The following is a 16248-nucleotide window of genomic DNA, read 5'->3' on the forward strand; positions in this document are numbered from 1 at the left end:
GGTTTAGTTGATTGGCCCAGGAATTTTATACCTGAAGTGCAGGGCATTAAGTGCCAAAATCCTCTGCAGATCCGAGGGGCTGAACCCTCAACCTCCGTAAAATCACAACAGAGCTTTAAAACCATTTTCTCATTTACTTTTTTTTTTTTTTTAAAGTAGCAAAAGCCTTTTCCTTCCCTTCTCCCCAGAGGGGCCGTACAAACCACCGGGCACAACAACCCCTCTCCTGCTCGGGCAGGACTCTGCAGATCGTCCTCCTGGAAGGAAATGAAAGTGTTTAATATAAATATTTATACATAATGTTACTCAATATAAATAACATTAACGTGAAAATTCAAACAGTCTCCTCCTGCTGTGTCCAAGTAGCAAACCAGGCCCAGGGGAAGCCTCCAGTTACAGACAGAACACAGCAACTCCTCGAGAACAATCACAACAGTTCTACCCGTTCTTTTGCATTCTTCACCATCCACTCACCCAACAGAAACGTACACGTAGGAAAATGTGCTTTTGGAAATATTTTTTTAGAAACACACGGAGCTACCACCGCTACAAGCACAGGGATCTCACAGACACACCAAACCCGCGGGTCTGGAGAACCCGCTCCCGGTGTGGGACTTCAACCTCACACCCCAACAACCCCTCCAAAGAGGTACAAACGGACGGGCCGGAGCTGAGGTGCCTCTGGATGCAGACGCCCCTGGATCCCTCTTTTTGAGGAGATCCCACGCGCACACAACAGCGACCTCAAGTGACCAACTCCTTCCCTGGGTGTTGGGTCTGGGCACCAACCGGCTCTTTGCTGCCAAAGAAACTCTTGAAGCGCCTTGAGGGAGTCACCAGGCGTTAAACACCGTCTGTAGCACACACAGAGCCCGGGGTTTTAAATAGTTTCCCTCTCAATCTTCTCAAATGCTTCAACTCTCCCATCAGTCTTTTCTCTCTCTCTCTCTCCCAGGGTCAGTGAAGCCTCAGATCATCCCCAATGTTCCCAATTGCACAACCTCGGCCAAGAGCATCCCCTTTGCTGTGCTGGACGTGCTAAAAATAGTCATAACCCCCCCTTAACTTCAACTCCCTGCATGGCTTACGAGGGATCCCAACCCCCTGCACGCCTTGGGCGAGCCCCCAAACCCCCCCTTTCCCCTCACGCTGCTCAGGCCACGCTCCCACACTCGAGCCCCTGCAGGGACTCCCCCGACCGTACAAAATGCTGCACCTACGGAGAGGCTGAGGGAGTCGGAGCAGTTTGATAACAAACCCTGACCATTGACGTTGAATCTGCTCAGGGAATTTTAACAATCCCTTTGGCTCCTCCCTGCTCCAAAGATCCCGGTGAGCTCACCCGGTGCCAGCAGGTGGGGGTTTGGAGCAGGGAGGCTCCAAAGCGGGTGGTCTGGGGCCGCACCTGGGTCGCCAAACTGTTAAAGGAACTTCCCTGTCCAACCATCCCAGAGCTGCTCCAGCAGCCACACCCACCCCACCTGAGCTGGGACCGAGGCCCCTTCACACTGCCCCGGTCAGACCAGTCGCCCTCACCAGCTCAGTCCCAGCTTTCCCATCGCAGAGTCTCAGACGTCTCAATCCTTGAAATGATTTAATCTTGATGCAATAACTAAGTAAAAAAAAAAAACAAACCAGCTCGAGTTGGTGCCTCCAAGGAGGGCCCCCAACAAAGGAACCCCTGAGCATTTATCCCCTCACAGTCTGAGCACGGGAAAGTCTGGAATGTTCGGCTCCTGCTGTCTCTGAGGGTGCCTCACCTGGCTGTGCCCAGAGTCTGGAACGCTCAGCTCCCGCTGTCCCCAGGTGTCCCTCAGCTGGCCGGGCCACAGGTCCCCGGGCCCTTTGTTGCGCAAAGGGTCGGCAGGTCCCAGTCCCTCACCGGGGGCTCCCGCACAGAGTGTCTGTGTGTCTGTGTGCCCCTGTCCGTGTGTCCGTGTGTCCAAAGGGCACACGGGCTGGATATATTTGTCCCTGTGTGTGGGGTGGGTGTGGAGGGGGGTGGGTGTATGGGGGTGTCTGTCCCTTCCCGCCCGTTATGTGCACGCGGGGCGGGGGCGGGGCGCACGATGGGCGTGACCTACGCGACCACGCCCACTTCTCGCCCCACCCATCGAGGGCCCGGCGCGGCGGCCGGCGCTGATTGGCGGCGGGGGGGGTGGGGGCGTGTCCGGGGCGTGGCCATGCCGGCGGTCCCGGGACCGTGCCCGGTCCTCGCCCCGATCCCGCTCCCGTTCCCAGTCCCGCACCGCAGCGGTCCGGGATGGCGGCGCGAGCGGGCGAGCGGCGGATCCTGTGCGTGGGGCTGGTGTGCCTGGACATCATCAGCGTGGTGGAGACTTTCCCGGCCGAGGACTCCGAGACCAGGTACCGCCAGCGGGGGCGGCTCCACCGGTGCCTCCCAAGCCGGCCCCGCGCCCACCGCAGCCTCCTGTCCCCCGCAGGTGCGTGTCGCAGCGGTGGCAGCGGGGCGGGAACGCCTCCAACTCCTGCACGGTGCTGGCGCTGCTGGGAGCCCCCTGCGCCTTCATGGGCTCGCTGGCCCCCGGCCCCGCCGCCGAGTAAGTGGGGTGCGGGGACCCCCCCCAGCACTGGGCACGGGGCCGACCCGCCCTGACACTCCACCGGCCTCTCCGTGTTACTCCACCGGCAGCCTCGACCCGCGGCGCGATGCCGTGGCCGCGGTCCCCCCGCTGCCCGCCTGCCCCCGCCGTCACCGCCGGCGCCCGCCGGGGCACCCGCACCGTCCCGCCCCTCCCGGGGATGTGCGGGCCCCTCACCCCGCTCTCTGTCCCCCGAAGCTTCATCGCGGCGGATTTCCAGCGCCGGGGGGTGGACACGGCGCACATTGCCTGGCAGACCCGCGGGGACGTGCCCTGTGCCTGCTGCATCGTCAACGCCTCCAGCGGCTCCCGCACCATCGTCCTGCACGACACGTAAGGGCCCGGCACCTGCGGGCAGCCGGGCTGAGCCAGCTCGGGGTTACACAGGCGCGGGTCCCGCTGCCTGACTCCCTGTAGTCCCGCCAGTGGTCCCCGCAGCCCCCCGTTCACCCCCTGTGCCGCCGCCGGCATTGGCGGTGACATCCCCACATGGCCGCACGTTCTGGGGCGCGGGGCAGCGGCCACGGCCCCATGGGGACACCCGGCACCGCCGTGGCACCTGCCCGGTGCCGGGCCGGTGCTCCCTCGGCCGTGCCAAAGGGTCAGGGGCTGTTGGGCATCGCTGAACCGCGGCCCCGGCCTGGCCACCGCTGCGCTGCCCTTCGAGTCGAGCTCAGGGTCCCAGATGCCATCAATTAATGATTCACCTGGCCAGTGTCACCCCTGGGACCTCTGTCCCGGCAGCGTGGGGCCCTGCACAGCCCCTGGCACTGCCCTTCGCCCCCGGCCGCGTGCCAGGCTGGGGGTCCCCTGCCCCACCTGGCGTCCGTCCCGCAGGAACCTGCCTGATGCGACGGCCCGAGATTTCGAGCGGGTCGACCTCTCCCAGTACAAGTGGATCCACTTCGAGGTGAGCCCGGGGCTCTGGGGATCCTTGGGGCCAGAGGGACCCCCGGGGCTGGAGGGGGATTCCCTGGGACTGTGGGTGAGCCCGGGGCTGGGGGGACCCCTCGGGCTGGGGAGCATCCCAAGAGGGCGGAGCACCCCGGGACTGGGGGGCCCCCCGGGGCCGGGGAACCCCCGGCGGTGGCGGAGTCGTGCCCGTGCCCGCAGGCCCGGAACGCGGCGGAGCAGGAGGCGATGCTGGAGCGGGTGGAGCGGCACAACCGGGCGGCGGCACCGGGGCAGCGGGTCCGGATCTCGGTGGAGGTGGAGAAGCCCCGGGAGGAGCTGCTGCCGCTGATGGGGCGGGGCCAAGTGGTGCGAGGCGGGGCCAAACCGAGGGGGCGGGACTTAAGGGTCATGGGCGGGGCCAAGGGGCGGCTGCACCCGGGGGCGGGGCCAGGGGCGCTGGGGGTCGTGGTCCGGGCTCGAGGGGTGCAGGGGTGGGGTCTGGGGGGGTACCCAAGGTTTGGGGAGCACAGTCGGAGTCTGGGAGTGTGGTCAGAGTGTGAGGGTGTGATTGCGGTCTGGGGAGTGTAAGGGAGTCAGTCTGGGGGTGTAAGGGAGCTGGGGGTGTGATTGGGGTCTGGGGGTGTCGTCGGGATCTGGGGTTGTGACTGGGGTCTGGGGGCAGCGCTGGGATGCAGGCCCATCCCTGCCTGGCTGGGGGAGCCGGGGCCTTCCCCCCACCCCAGCCCCTCTCGTGCAGGTTTTCATCAGCAAGGACCTGGCCCAGCACTTCGGGTACCGCTCGGCCCCTGAGGCGCTGCGGGGGCTGCGGGGGCGCATCCAGTCGGGGTATGGGGGGCGCATGGGGGGCCGGGAGGGCTGGGGAGTGCATGGGGGGCCCCACACACATCCCACACCCCCCCAGGGCCACGCTGATCTGTGCCTGGGCCGAGAAGGGGGCCGACGCCATGGGGCCCAACGGGGAGCTGGTACACTCGGACGCCGTCCCCCCAGAGACCCTCGTGGACACACTGGGGGCCGGGGACACCTTCAACGCCGCTGTCATCTTCGCGCTCGCAGAAGGTGGGCACGGACACGGCACAGGCGCAGCGTGGCCGTGGCTCAGCCTGGCACAGCTATGGCACAGCTGCGCTGCAGACACAGCGCGGCCTCGTCTCATCCTGGGCCCCGTCCCCAGGGAGGACCCTGCAGGATGCCCTCACCTTCGGCTGCCGGATCGCAGGCAGGAAATGCGGGATCCAGGGCTTCGATGGCATCATCTGAGCCTGTGCCTGGAGACCCCCTCACCACCCAGGAGCACCACGTATCCACTGCACGCAGCACCTCCCCCAATAAAGCTCCACGCGCCCCACAACAGCTATGCCCCCCCTGCCCTGGCCAGGGTCCCACTGCCCCAGGGGTGCACTGACCATGGCCAAGGCCACCAGCAGTCTCTATTTCTGTCTGATGCGTTACAGGGGAGACCACATGACCACAATGCCCCAGCCCTCCAGCCCAGATACAGGGTGGGGGGCACAGGGACCCCCCTGCCACTCTGTGCCACGAGCAGGTCAGGAAGCAGCCAGGGCGTTGCCCCACTCAGCCCTGCCCACAGCCCCCCACCATCTACCCCTCCCCAGAGTCCCTCCATGCTGGGGCTGCCTCCTCCTCAAGGGCTTCAGCCTCGGGGGCTTCTTCTGCCTCCACAGCCTCAGCACTGGGGGATTCCACCTTGGGGGCTTCCACCTTGGGGGCTTCGTCCCCCTCCATGCCTCCATCCTCAGGGGCTCCAGCCTGGGCGGCTCCAGTCTCAGGGGCTGCCTGCCCTGGGCTGCTCACCCCCAGGTGCCCCCTGAGCATCTCCGTGCCCTCCTCAGGCACAGTCTCGGACCCTGCTTGTGGCTCCAGGGAGGACTGCCCCAGGGGCCCCTGGCCCTGGTCAGGTGACAGCAGCTCGTGGGGGTCCAGCAGCCCATCCCCATTGCGGTCCTGCCTCGCCAGGGCTCGGTCCACCAGAGCAGCCACCTGCAGGGACAGGGCATGGGGGTGAGGGCCCGGCCTGGGGGCTCTGTGGGGTGCGAGGGACCGTTCCTGTGGGACCCACCGTGTCGGGGTCCGGCCACCCCCCGGCCTGTGCCAGCACAGTGCCCAGCAGCTGCAGCAGCTCCAGCCCATCCAGGTGCCCACTCCGGTCATGGTCATGGAGCACGGCGAGGTAGAGCAGGGCTGTGGGGCACAGAGGCACCGTGGGGCTGGGGTCCCTGACCCCACCAACCCCTCAGCCCCCATCACACCACATGGCCTCACCCTGCTCCTGTGGCATGGCCTCCACGTCCTGCTCCGGCAGCCCCAGGCTCCGCACCGCGCCCCGCAGCAGCCTGGGGGGAGCAGGGACAGGGGTGGGCAACACCGCCCATGCCCCATGGCCCACCCTGTCCCATGAGCAGGTGGGCACTGCCCGGGCCCCCCACCCATTGCTGTCCCCCCCTCAATGCACAGCCCCAGCCGGGGTGGGGTCCCGGTGTCACGGGGCTCTCCAGGGCAGGGGCTCTCCAGGGCAGGGACTCACGGCAGCAGCGGCAACTCCGGGCTCAGCAGGTCAGGATACACTTCCAGGATTGTGGCCAGGGGGGGCTCAGGCCTGGCCAGGAGACGGGGGGTTACCTGTGCCCCTGGAGGGGCTGCCCGTGCTGGCCTGACATCCCCCTAACCATGGCCCCCACAGCCCCCTTAGTCCCACCCCTCACCGGGCACCCCCGGACCCCTGTGCCCACCCACAGCCACACGCCCCCTCTATACCTGTGCCCCCCTCATGTCCAGGTGCCCATCGGCCCCCATGCACCCCACCCACACCTGTACCCCCACACCCATATGAACCCCCACATCTCTGCCTGCCCTTAACTATGTCCCCCCATTCTTCTGCCCTCCACCTGTGCCTCCCACACCTGTACCTCACACTTGTACCCCCCTACCTGTGCCCCCCACACCTCTACCCTCCATACCTGTTCCCCCACACCCATACCTTCCATACCCTCCATACCTGTGCCCCCACACCTGTATCCCCATACCCATACCCTCCATACCTGTGCCTCCTACACCTGTACCCTCCATATCTGTACCCCCATACCTGTGCCCCCACACCTGTATCCCCATACCCATACCCTCCATACCTGTGCCTCCTACACCTGTACCCTCCATATCTGTACCCCCATACCTGTGCCCCCACACCTGTACCCCCATACCCATATCCCCGTACCTGTGCCCCTACACCTGTACTCCCGTACCTGTACCGTCCATACCTGTGCCCCCACCCCTGTACCTCATACCTGTACCCCCCTACCTGTGCCCCCCACACCTCTACCCTCCATACCTGTTCCCCCACACCCATACCTTCCATACCCTCCATACCTGTGCCCCCACACCTGTATCCCCATACCCATACCCTCCATACCTGTGCCTCCTACACCTGTACCCTCCATATCTGTACCCCCATACCTGTGCCCCCACACCTGTATCCCCATACCCATACCCTCCATACCTGTGCCCCCACACCTGTATCCCCATACCCATACCCTCCATACCTGTGCCCCCACACCTGTATCCCCATACCCATACCCTCCATACCTGTGCCCCCACACCTGTATCCCCATACCCATACCCTCCATACCTGTGCCCCCACACCTGTATCCCCATACCCATACCCTCCATACCTGTGCCCCCACACCTGTACCCCCATACCCATATCCCTGTACCTGTGCCCCTACACCTGTACTCCCGTACCTGTACCGTCCATACCTGTGCCCCCACCCCTGTACCTCATACCTGTACCCCCCTACCTGTGCCCCCCCGCCCTGGGGGCGGCCCGTGCCACCGGCCCCAGCAGCAGCAGCAGCACGGTCAGTGTCACCGGTGGGTTCCTCATCCCGCCACCTCGGGCTGCAGTGGAACGAGAGTGGCGGGGTCGGGGGCGCCTCTGGGCGGGTCGGGGTCCCGGGGCCGTGGGAAGCCGGCGGTAGGAGAGGGGCGGGGGCTCCGGGAGCTGCCCCGGTCCCAGCGCGGCGGGGACACGCTGGCACGGACGGGAGGGCGCACAGGACAGCGGCGCGCACGGGACCGGCTGGCGCTGTTCACCCAGTGCACGCCCCCCAACACCCCCAGCCCGGTGCCCCCGGTGCCCACTCACCCAGCCCCGCTCGCGTCTCGGTGCCGCCCGCCCCGCGCTGGGGCCACGTAGCCGCCACGTCCCGGCCCCGCCACCGGGCCCAGGAGCGGCCCCGCCCGCCCCGGGCCCTGCCCTGCCCTGCCCTTCCCGGGGGGGTTTGGCACCATGCGGGACGTCCCGGGACAGCTCCGGGGCAACCAGGATCCGGCGCTTCTCAACCGGGGCCGGGGCCGGGCGGGGCGGCGAGATGCGGGCGTGGTCACAGCACGGGCGGGGCCGTCCCGGTGGGTGAGACCCCCCTAAACTCCCCAGGGCCTCAGGTACAGCCGGGCCAGCCCACCATTGACCCCTGGACCCCCACACCAGCACCGAGGGCCTGGGTCAGCCAGTGCCAGCACCTGCTCGCCGTGGGGGGCTCCAGGAAGGCCCCCGAGGGCACGGCCCGGCCCCCCCGAGGGCACGGCCCGGCCCCCCCGAGGGCACACCCTCTCCCGGACCGTGACCAGTGCAGTGCGCCCAGCCCGGCCCCACTCCCCCGGCACAGACACAGCACTGCCTTCATGCTCCAGTTTAATGGCCATAGTGGGGCGGGGGGCCAGCAGGACGCCCTCCCTCTGGGGCAGGGGACCCCCGTGTCCGGCAGGCCCCCTGTCCCAGGGCTGGCCCCGCACCGCTGCCAGCACAGTCCCGGTGGGCCGGGCCCCGGGCGGCTCCCCGGCCCCTCCTGCACTCCCCGAACACCAGCGGGGGGGTGGGGCCGGGGCTGGTCCCTTTTCTGTTTCACAGTCTGTGGGGAGGGGGTGTCGAGGCCGGGGGGTTGCTCCTGGCGCCGAGGGGTCCCCTCCAGGGGCTGGGGGGCTACAGGAAGCCCGGGAAGGCAAGCTGCAGCAGCAGGATGGTGGCCACGATGAGCCCGGCACAGAGCAGCAGCAGCAGCCAGACCGGGAGGGAGCCTGTGGGGCAGAGACGGGTGAAGGGGGGCTGCAGCCCCCCCATGCCGCGGGAGGGGCAGAGGCACCCCAGCCCCCAGGCAGCCCCCCAGCAGCCCCCCAACAGCCCCAGGACGTACGTCGGGTGGGCAGCAGGTGCAGCTTGCAGCGACTGTCCACGGCCACGCTGAGCAGGGCGGCCTCGTGGCCCCCCAGCAGCTCCCGCCCGGGCTGGCTCTCGGGGACAAAGGCCACGTCGGTCACCACGATGCCGTGGGCCTCCTTCACGTAGTACAGCCTCTGGGGGGCACAGGGGGGTGAGAGGCCAGCTGGGGGGCACTGGAGCTGCCCCACCCCCTGCCCCAGCTCACCTGCAGCGAGAAGGCGATGTGGATGGCCACGGAGCCCGTCACTGTGCCCAGCCCCAGGAAAGTGCCCGAATCACTGCGGGGAGAGGGCAGTGAGCTGGGGCTGCCACAGCCCCCCTCCTCCCCCAGGCCCCGGGGTACCTGATGGAGAGGCAGGAGATGACCTCGGAGCCGCAGGGCCGTGTCAGCAGCGGCAGGAAGTTCTTCCCGTCCCACTTGGTCAGGTAGCAGGGCGGGGGGCGGCGCTCCCGCTTGTGGGGCACCTGCACCGTGTAGAGCCGCAGTGCCCCAGCACTGTCCTCCACCGCCCCGAACCTGCCAGGGGACAGTGGGCATGGGGCATGGGGGGGAAGGGGCTCAGGGGGCATGGGGGGCACAGGCTGTGACTCTCCTGGCATCCAGCCCCCTCCCCAGTAGAGCAGCAGAGCCCAGGGAACCCCTCCCTGCAGACCCAACTGGGACAGGGCTCAGTACAAGGCAGCAACTGAGGGTAGCCCATCCCCAGCACTGGTGGCCCATTTCCAGCCCCCTGCTCCATCCCCATCCCCAGTGGTCTGTTCCCAGCTCCCTGCCCCATCCCCATCCCCAGTGGTCTGTTCCCAGCTCCCTGCCCCATCCCCATCCCCAGTGGTCTGTTCCCAGCTCCCTGCCCCATCCCCAGTGGTCTGTTCCCAGCTCCCTGCCCCATCCCCAGTGGTCTGTTCCCAGCCCCCTGCCCCAGCCCCAGCCCTCACCGGCAGGCCTGGTAGCGATAGGCCTTGTCGGGGATGCCGGGCAGGTTCTCGTGCCAGCGCAGCCCCGTCACCAGCTGGTCCTGCTGCCACACACAGCACTGGAAGTCCCTCCCTGCCGTCACCACCTGCCACACACAGCACAGGGGTCAGACGCTGCTCTTCTGCAGGGCCAAGGGGCCGCAGGGCTGCCTGACACTCACCTTGTTGTCAGGGCCGAGTGCAATGTCCTCGATCTCCCCATCGTGGGCTTTGAACTCCAGCATCTTCTTCATGCTGGGGAACTGCGGGGGCAGAGCCGGTGAGGGCGCTGGGCAGGGGCCGGGCCCCGCTGCAGCCCCGGGCAGGTGTGGGGGGAATCAGAGTTAGGGAACTGATGCTGATCCAGCCATCCCTGCCCGACACGTGCTGCCACCAGCACCGCAGTGCTGGCCTCTGCTTCCCTGTGCCAGCCCCCTACACCCACCTCCCTTTGCCTGTGCCCCCCTTGGCTCCCCCGTGTCCCCCCAGCTTTCTGCCCATGCCCTGGCTCCCCGTGTCCCCTCTGCTCCCCTACGCCCAGCTCCACTGTCCTGTGCCCCCTGGCCCCCCCGCCCACCACAGCTCGCCCCGTGCCCACCTCCCAGAGGCGCAGGAAGCCGTCGGCACCGCCGGTGGCGAGCAGGGCGCCGTCGCTGCTGAAGCGCACGGCCTTCTGCAGGGCGTCGGCGCTGGTGTCGGTGCGCACGCGGTGCAGGCTCTCCACCCTCACCTCGCGGGGCCGGCCCTGCGTGTCCCCCGGGGCCCCCCCGCCGGGGCCGCGCCGCCGCCGCACACCCTTGTCCCCCCCGCCTGCAACCGGGACACGGGGCTGGCAGGGCGGGCACGGGGGGCACAGGGGGGCAGTGCCCGTCCCCACAGCACCCCACACGCCGTCCCACGGCACCCAGGGCAGCTCCCATACCCAAAGGCCCCACAACACCCAGGGTGGGCACAGGGAGGGATCCAGGGGGGTTCCAGGGCACTGCCCATCCCCAAAACACTCCCCAGCCCCCCCACACCCTGCCCACAGCACCTGGGATGGGTCCAGGGAAGGCACAGAGGAGTTCCAGGGCAGTGTCTCATCCCCAGAGCTCCCCATGGCACCCAGGGCAAGCACAGGGAGGCAGGTCCAGGACAGACATGCAGGGGTCCAGGGCAGTGCCCCATCCCCAAGCCACCCCACAGACCCCCAGCTCCCCATATCCCGCCCCACTGTACTCAAGGTAGGCACAGAGAGGGGGATCCAGGGCAGGCATGGGGGTGTCCACAGAACGCCTCATCTCCAAAACACCACCCAGCACACGGGTGCCCTCCACACGGCACCCAGGGCAGGCATGAGGGGGCAGTCCAGGGCAGTGCCCGTCCCCACATCCCCCTCGCCCCAGGGCAGGTGCCCCACGCCGCCCCCGGTGACTCGGGCTCTCACCGTCGCGCCCGGCAGTGCCCGGGCCCTCGGGCTCCTGCAGGGTGAAGCGCAGGATGTGGCAGCTGTTGTCCTGCCCGGCGGCGATCACGTCCCCGGCCAGCGCCATGGTCATGGTGGCGCGGGTCTCGGTGTCGTGGCAGTGCAGCAGCGACGCGCTGAGCTGCCCCCCGATCTGCTCCAGCTGCAGGAAGTGCTGCGGGGCGGGGGCGGCTCAGCCGCGGCCCCCGCCGGGCTCTGGGGGGGTTCCCTCTGGGCCTCCCCGTGAGCCGGGCCACCCAAATCCCGCAGCCCCCGCTCGCTCAGACCTGGCCCCCACACACGCACCGGGTCCCTCGGCCCCTCAGACCCCCCCGGCGCTCAAACCTCCGCCCCCCACGCTGCAGCCTGGCCCCCCCAGCCCCCCGTCCCCACGCTCAGACCTGCCCCCCCAGAGCCCTCGCCTGCCCCCGTACCACGCCATTGCGGATGCCGGTCTTGGCGGCGCCGCCGCCGCCGGCGGTGATGGCGAGCGCCCGGCGCGGGTGGAGGCGGACGGTGTAGAGCGGGAACGGCGCCCGGTACAGCTCCGGGGGGCGCCGGGGCGCCATCGCAGCGCCGTGACGTCACCACGCCGGCACGTCAGCACGCCACGCCACGCCTCGCGAAAATGGGGGCGGGGCCAGGAGGGGTGGGGTCACCAAAGGGGCGGGGGCTCGGGGGTCACGTGCCCAACCCGGTTCGGGGGCCAGCGGAGACACCCCCGGTGCCTCGGGGGGCCCTGGGGGTCAGTGGGGACCCCCAGCGCTCATGGCACCAGGGGTCCTCTGTCCCCCATGGGCTCCTGGGGCACAGTGGAGACACCCACTGCTTGGGGAGACTGGAGTCCCGTCAGGTCCCAGGCGACAGTGCGGCCCCTCCCCAGGGGAAATGGGGGCCCGTGGCCCATGGGCTCTTGGGGGGCAGTGGGGACAACACAGTGTTTGGGGAGACGGTGTTCCCATGGGATCCCGTGGGGACTCCCAGTGCTTGAGGGGTTCTGAGGTACAGTGAGACCCCCCACTGATCGGGGAAATGAGGACTTGTGGGTTCTTGAGGGACAGTGGGGATACCCCAATGTTTGGAGAGATGGGGGGCCAGGGTTACAGCAGGGAGGGGGTGGTTCCTGAGGACCCTCTGACAGCTGTGCTCCAGAACCATTTATTGGGGGGACATTGAACATAGAGACGATTGACAGGGCCTTGGGGGGTGTGCTCTGCACCCCGAGGGGTCCAGGCAACCCCCAGAGCAGAGCGGTGTGTAAGGCACATGGCCAGGCCAGGGGCACTGGGCAGCATCCCGACCTGCGTGGGGGGCACCGCTCTGACACCCCCCAGACATGGTCCCAGAGCCCCCCTGGGGGGCAGCCCACTGGCCCCCCACCAGGGACCCCACACCCCACTATTTGGCACTCCCTAACCGTCTGTGGGTGCCCCACTGGGGCTTTGAGCCCCCCGGCCTGGGGGGGTGGCCAAGATCCCCACGCCAGGGGGGTCAGAAGGAGGTTTCCTGCACGGCGTAGGAGGGGGCTGTGGCACTGCGGATGTACCCCTGTCCTTCCTCCTCCTCCTCCTCCCGCTGCCCGGGGCCGGGGGGGCCCAGGCCGTTGGGAATCCCATTGCTCTTCTCTGTGGCATCTGCATGGCCAGGGGTCTGTGGGGACAGAGCAGGGAGCAGGGGGGGCACAGTGGGGGGCAGCAGGGGCGGGGGGCACCCACCCCATGTCCCCCTTCCCCCAAGGTGCTGGGGGTCTGTTCCTCACCTGGGCGGGGTCTCCCCCTCCACAGCAGAGCCGCTGCCGGATTTTGGGGGACAGGCAGCAGAGCAGCCGGGGCACCACGGGGGAGATGGTGCGGGGGTCCAGGGCCTCTGGTGGCGTGGGGCCTGGGGGGCAGAGGGGTTGAGCGGGGCCGGGGGGATCATGGTGGCCCCCCCACTACCACACACTCACCAGTGAGCAGGCTGACAAGGACCCCCACCACGATGACCGTGGTGGAGTTGTGGGCGCTGTACCACATGTAGGACAGGCTGTAGAATCGCTGCAGCCCCGTGGGGCTGAGGGACACGAAGGTCAGGGGGTGTGCAGAGGAGCACCCCACACACACACACCTTGACCCTGAGCCCCCCATCCCGCTCACCTCGGGGTCGGTGTGGGGGGCAGCAGGGTGGTAGCCAGGATGGTGGTGAGGTTGCCCACAGTCGGCAGCGCTGTGCTGTTGGGCATGGGGGAGCCCCCCCCAGCCTGCCCCATGTTCTTCAGGAGGCCGCCGATGCCCACCCAGAAGGCCATGGCCAGCCCGGCCACCAGCCCCAAGGTGGCTCCCTGTGACAGGGGACAGCCAGGCTCAGGCTGACCCAGACCTCCCCACCAACCCCTGTGGGGCTGGGGGACACTCACGGGAGGGGGGGACTCACGGGTGGGAGGGCACTCACCGTGGGGTTGGCGCAGGGGAAGAACATGCCAAGGCAGAAGAGCCCCAAGAGGGGGCCCCCCACCATGCCGAAGATGCTGATGGCCGCCTGCAGGAACACGGCCCTCAGTGCCGGACCCACGACCCTGGGGGTGCCAGAGCCGGGGGGCCCTCACCCCGTTTGGGGTGCCAGAGCTGGGGGTCCTTTAGCCCGTCTGGGTGCCGGAGCTGGGGGTCCCACAGCCCCATCCCTACCTGCAGCACAGGTCCCAGCATGGAGGACACGTACGCCATGCCCAGGCACAGCAGCCCGTAACCGAGAGCTGGGGAGGGGAGCAGGGGGGTCATGGCGGTGCTGGGGAGCCCCCTGCCACACCAGCCCCCCAGCCACCCCCTGGCAGCCCCCCGGCCGCTCACCCAGCAGCTTGGAGAGCAGCGTGGCCCGTGACTCCGACAGCCCGGGGAGGTGCGGCCGCACCAGGTCCTCCATGGTCACCGTGGCCAGTGAGTTGAAGGCAGAGGAGATGGTGCTGGGGAGGAGAGGGAGCGGGAGGGGGCTCGGCCAGGACCTCCGAGCCACTGCCCCGGGGCCACCCACTCACCTGAGGCAGCCGCTGAAGAGGCAGGCAACGAAGAGCCCAGGCAGCCCTGGCAGGTCCCGCAGCACGTCCATCACGAAGAACAGCACCAGCTGGGGCAGGGGATCAGTGCGGGTGTTGGGGCTCAGGAAGGGACACGGGGAAGGGGTCTGCACCCACCTGGTCAGAGGAGGCAGGGCGTGGGGTCAGCGAGTGCTCCCGGTCGTAGACGAACATGACGAGGCCTGTGAGGCAGCTGAGGCAGAGCACGATCTGCTGGCAGGGGAACACGGCGTAGCAGGAGCTGCAGGCACCGGGTGGGTGTCAGAGGTGGGGGAGGCAAGGGGGGCCCATCCCGGGTGCGGGGACCCCCAGCCCCGGCCCCACTCACAGCTTGGCCTCCCGCTCGCTGCGGGCACTGAGGTAGCGCTGCACCTGCGCCTGGTTCACCCCGTACAGCGACAGCATCATGAACACCCCACCCATGGCCAGGGTCCAGAAGGTGTGGCGCTCCAGGGGGTTGGGGTCCAGGCTGTGAGGAGCACCCGGAGGTCACAGTGGCAGGTCCTCACTGGCACCCCACAAGAAAGGCGGCAGCAGGGATGGACCCCCACTGTGGGGGTTCCTCTCCCCCACCCCAGGCTGCCCCGCGTGTCCCCATGGTGTGACACGGGGGGCCCTGGCGGATCACTCACTCGATGCCGGAGATCTTGCCCTCCTGCTCGGCCACGTGCCAGACGCGGGCCATGCCGCCCACCCGCTGCGCGCCCACCACGATGACAGCCAGCTGGCCTGCCAGCATCACCAGCGTCTGGAACACGTCTGTCCAGATGACAGCCTTCAGCCCGCCCTGGGGGACACACCGTGCCCGTCACGGCAGGGTCACAGCAGGGGCACAGGGTCACCGCAGGGTCACGGTGCCCATCGCCACGGCACGGCAGGGGCACGGGGCACCCGCGGCACCGGGGACTCACCAGTGTAGTGTAGAGGGTGCAGACCAGCCCCATGGTCAGCACTGCGCTCCAGAGGTCAAAGCCCGTCACTGGAAGCGGCAGAGGCCGTTAATGGGGTGGGGGGCAGCAGGCTCCAGGCATCCCTCCCACCCGTCCCCCCTTACCTGCATTGAGGGCCAGCGCGGGCGCATAGAGCACCACGCCCATGTAGATGACCTGTGAGGAGGGGAGTGTGGTGCTGAGCCGTGCCTGGCCCCCACACCCCCCGTGCCCCCCACACTCCCCAGCCCCACTCACCATCTGGAAGATGAAGGTGACAGTGCCCAGCACTCGCACCGTCTTGTTGAAGCGCAGCTCCAGATACTGTGGGGAGAGGGGTCAGGGCACTGCCCCACCTGGCCACGGGGTCCCCTGCGCCCCCCTCGCCCCCCCGCTCACCTCGTAGGTGCTGGTGATGCGCAGGCGGTAGAAGACGGGGATGAAGACGTGCGCCGGGATGAGCAGCCCCAGGAAGTAGGAGCAGCCGAGGAACCAGTACTCGGTGCCGAAGCGGTAGATCTCGGCGGGCACGCCCAGGATGGCCACGGCCGACTGGAAGGTGGCCAGCAGGGACAGGGCGACGGGCAGGCAGCCCATGTCACGGTTGGCCAGCAGGAACTCCTGCACCGTGCGCTGCCGGTCGCCGCTCAGCGCGTAGAACAGCCCGATGGCCGTCGACAGCACCAGCAGCAGCACGAAGATGGTGTAGTCGATGGTGGTGAACTCCATAGTGAGCGTGTCCCTGTGCCGCCGCCCTGCCAGCGCCACCGCTGCCCAGCCACCCGCGCCCCGCCGGCCTCATGGGCACCCCGAGCCCCGGCAGCCGCCCCGGCAGCGCATCCTGGCCGGCATCGCCCCGGCGCTGGCAGCTGCGAGAAGGACGTGTCAGCACCTCAGGGACCTTCGCTCGCTCTGTCTTGGCCCCAAGGACCCAGTGAGGGGGGGACTTGGTCAGACCCTCCTCCTCCTCCTCTTTCTCCTCCCTCTGGGCCGGGCTTGGCCACCCCTGGGCTGCCCCACCTGCCCTGCCAAGGGGAACTCAAGTATCTCCAAAGAGCACTGAGGCCACGGCTGTGAAAACAGTCGCACCCAGGCCCCCACGGCACCGGCCCCGCCAGCCC

The 16248-nt window shown here is 68.4% G+C and overlaps 4 protein-coding genes and 1 long non-coding RNA gene across 6 annotated transcripts; 1 reads left to right on the plus strand and 4 right to left on the minus strand.

Annotated features, from left to right (window-relative positions):
- Positions 1-137: 137 nt before the first annotated feature.
- LOC108509202 lies at positions 138-1988 on the minus strand. The gene is made up of 3 exons (XR_001878589.1): positions 1761-1988; positions 1537-1612; positions 138-257 (listed from the first exon to the last, which is right to left on the minus strand). It is a non-coding gene; the product is annotated as an uncharacterized LOC108509202 (long non-coding RNA).
- A 208-nt stretch (positions 1989-2196) lies between these two features.
- KHK (ketohexokinase) lies at positions 2197-4871 on the plus strand. Of its 2 annotated transcripts, XM_017838510.1 has the most exons (8): positions 2198-2367; positions 2445-2561; positions 2802-2936; positions 3441-3513; positions 3717-3863; positions 4255-4343; positions 4420-4577; positions 4693-4871. In XM_017838510.1, exons 1-8 carry the CDS (start codon positions 2264-2266, stop codon positions 4776-4778), a joined length of 909 nt encoding a protein of 302 aa, XP_017693999.1. In that variant the 5' UTR covers positions 2198-2263; the 3' UTR covers positions 4779-4871. The 2 variants fall into 2 exon arrangements, with proteins under 2 accessions (XP_017694000.1, XP_017693999.1); XM_017838511.1 differs by lacking the exon at positions 2445-2561 and having other exon boundaries at positions 2197-2367.
- A 233-nt stretch (positions 4872-5104) lies between these two features.
- On the minus strand, positions 5105-7416 carry CGREF1 (cell growth regulator with EF-hand domain 1). Its single transcript, XM_017838517.1, has 5 exons — positions 7331-7416; positions 6064-6135; positions 5802-5872; positions 5599-5720; positions 5105-5519 (listed from the first exon to the last, which is right to left on the minus strand). Exons 1-5 carry the CDS (start codon positions 7414-7416, stop codon positions 5121-5123), a joined length of 750 nt encoding a protein of 249 aa, XP_017694006.1. The 3' UTR covers positions 5105-5120.
- An 800-nt stretch (positions 7417-8216) lies between these two features.
- Positions 8217-11752, minus strand: PREB (prolactin regulatory element binding). The gene is made up of 9 exons (XM_017838518.1): positions 11584-11752; positions 11132-11324; positions 10304-10515; positions 9888-9968; positions 9688-9812; positions 9095-9268; positions 8957-9029; positions 8726-8885; positions 8217-8609 (listed from the first exon to the last, which is right to left on the minus strand). The coding sequence occupies exons 1-9, from the start codon at positions 11716-11718 to the stop codon at positions 8515-8517; spliced, it is 1248 nt and encodes a 415-aa protein (XP_017694007.1). The 5' UTR covers positions 11719-11752; the 3' UTR covers positions 8217-8514.
- A 532-nt stretch (positions 11753-12284) lies between these two features.
- Positions 12285-15913, minus strand: SLC5A6 (solute carrier family 5 member 6). The gene is made up of 15 exons (XM_017838538.1): positions 15527-15913; positions 15386-15451; positions 15253-15304; positions 15110-15177; positions 14831-14985; positions 14527-14667; positions 14316-14439; positions 14160-14248; positions 13975-14087; positions 13813-13880; positions 13580-13666; positions 13285-13469; positions 13098-13201; positions 12909-13030; positions 12285-12799 (listed from the first exon to the last, which is right to left on the minus strand). The coding sequence occupies exons 1-15, from the start codon at positions 15854-15856 to the stop codon at positions 12641-12643; spliced, it is 1863 nt and encodes a 620-aa protein (XP_017694027.1). The 5' UTR covers positions 15857-15913; the 3' UTR covers positions 12285-12640.
- Positions 15914-16248: the final 335 nt, after the last annotated feature.

The sequence above is a fragment of the Lepidothrix coronata genome, unplaced genomic scaffold (genome assembly GCF_001604755.1).
Source record: "Lepidothrix coronata isolate B3197 unplaced genomic scaffold, Lepidothrix_coronata-1.0 Scaffold344, whole genome shotgun sequence".
In the NCBI taxonomy this organism is placed as follows: Eukaryota; Metazoa; Chordata; class Aves; order Passeriformes; family Pipridae; genus Lepidothrix; species Lepidothrix coronata.

What these genes read in the sequence shown, in the direction of transcription:
- KHK (XM_017838510.1), top strand. Translation starts at nt 2,264, where the DNA reads ATGGCGGCGCGAGCGGGCGAGCGGCGGATCCTGTGCGTGGGGCTGGTG. An exon ending in GCCGAGGACTCCGAGACCAG is followed by an intron (nt 2,368 to 2,444) that starts GTACCGCCAGCG and finishes TGTCCCCCGCAG; the next exon opens with GTGCGTGTCGCAGCGGTGGC. An exon ending in ACCATCGTCCTGCACGACAC is followed by an intron (nt 2,937 to 3,440) that starts GTAAGGGCCCGG and finishes TCCGTCCCGCAG; the next exon opens with GAACCTGCCTGATGCGACGG.
- CGREF1 (XM_017838517.1), bottom strand. Translation starts at nt 7,416, where the DNA reads ATGAGGAACCCACCGGTGACACTGACCGTGCTGCTGCTGCTGCTGGGG. An exon ending in CCCAGGGCGGGGGGGCACAG is followed by an intron (nt 6,136 to 7,330) that starts GTAGGGGGGTAC and finishes TCTCCTGGCCAG; the next exon opens with GCCTGAGCCCCCCCTGGCCA. An exon ending in GGCCATGCCACAGGAGCAGG is followed by an intron (nt 5,721 to 5,801) that starts GTGAGGCCATGT and finishes TGTGCCCCACAG; the next exon opens with CCCTGCTCTACCTCGCCGTG.
- PREB (XM_017838518.1), bottom strand. Translation starts at nt 11,718, where the DNA reads ATGGCGCCCCGGCGCCCCCCGGAGCTGTACCGGGCGCCGTTCCCGCTC. An exon ending in CCGGCATCCGCAATGGCGTG is followed by an intron (nt 11,325 to 11,583) that starts GTACGGGGGCAG and finishes CCCGCCCCGCAG; the next exon opens with CACTTCCTGCAGCTGGAGCA. An exon ending in ACATCGCCTTCTCGCTGCAG is followed by an intron (nt 8,886 to 8,956) that starts GTGAGCTGGGGC and finishes TGTGCCCCCCAG; the next exon opens with AGGCTGTACTACGTGAAGGA.
- SLC5A6 (XM_017838538.1), bottom strand. Translation starts at nt 15,856, where the DNA reads ATGGAGTTCACCACCATCGACTACACCATCTTCGTGCTGCTGCTGGTG. An exon ending in TCACCTTCATCTTCCAGATG is followed by an intron (nt 15,305 to 15,385) that starts GTGAGTGGGGCT and finishes CCCTCCTCACAG; the next exon opens with GTCATCTACATGGGCGTGGT. An exon ending in GCTGCTCTCCAAGCTGCTGG is followed by an intron (nt 13,881 to 13,974) that starts GTGAGCGGCCGG and finishes TCCCCTCCCCAG; the next exon opens with CTCTCGGTTACGGGCTGCTG.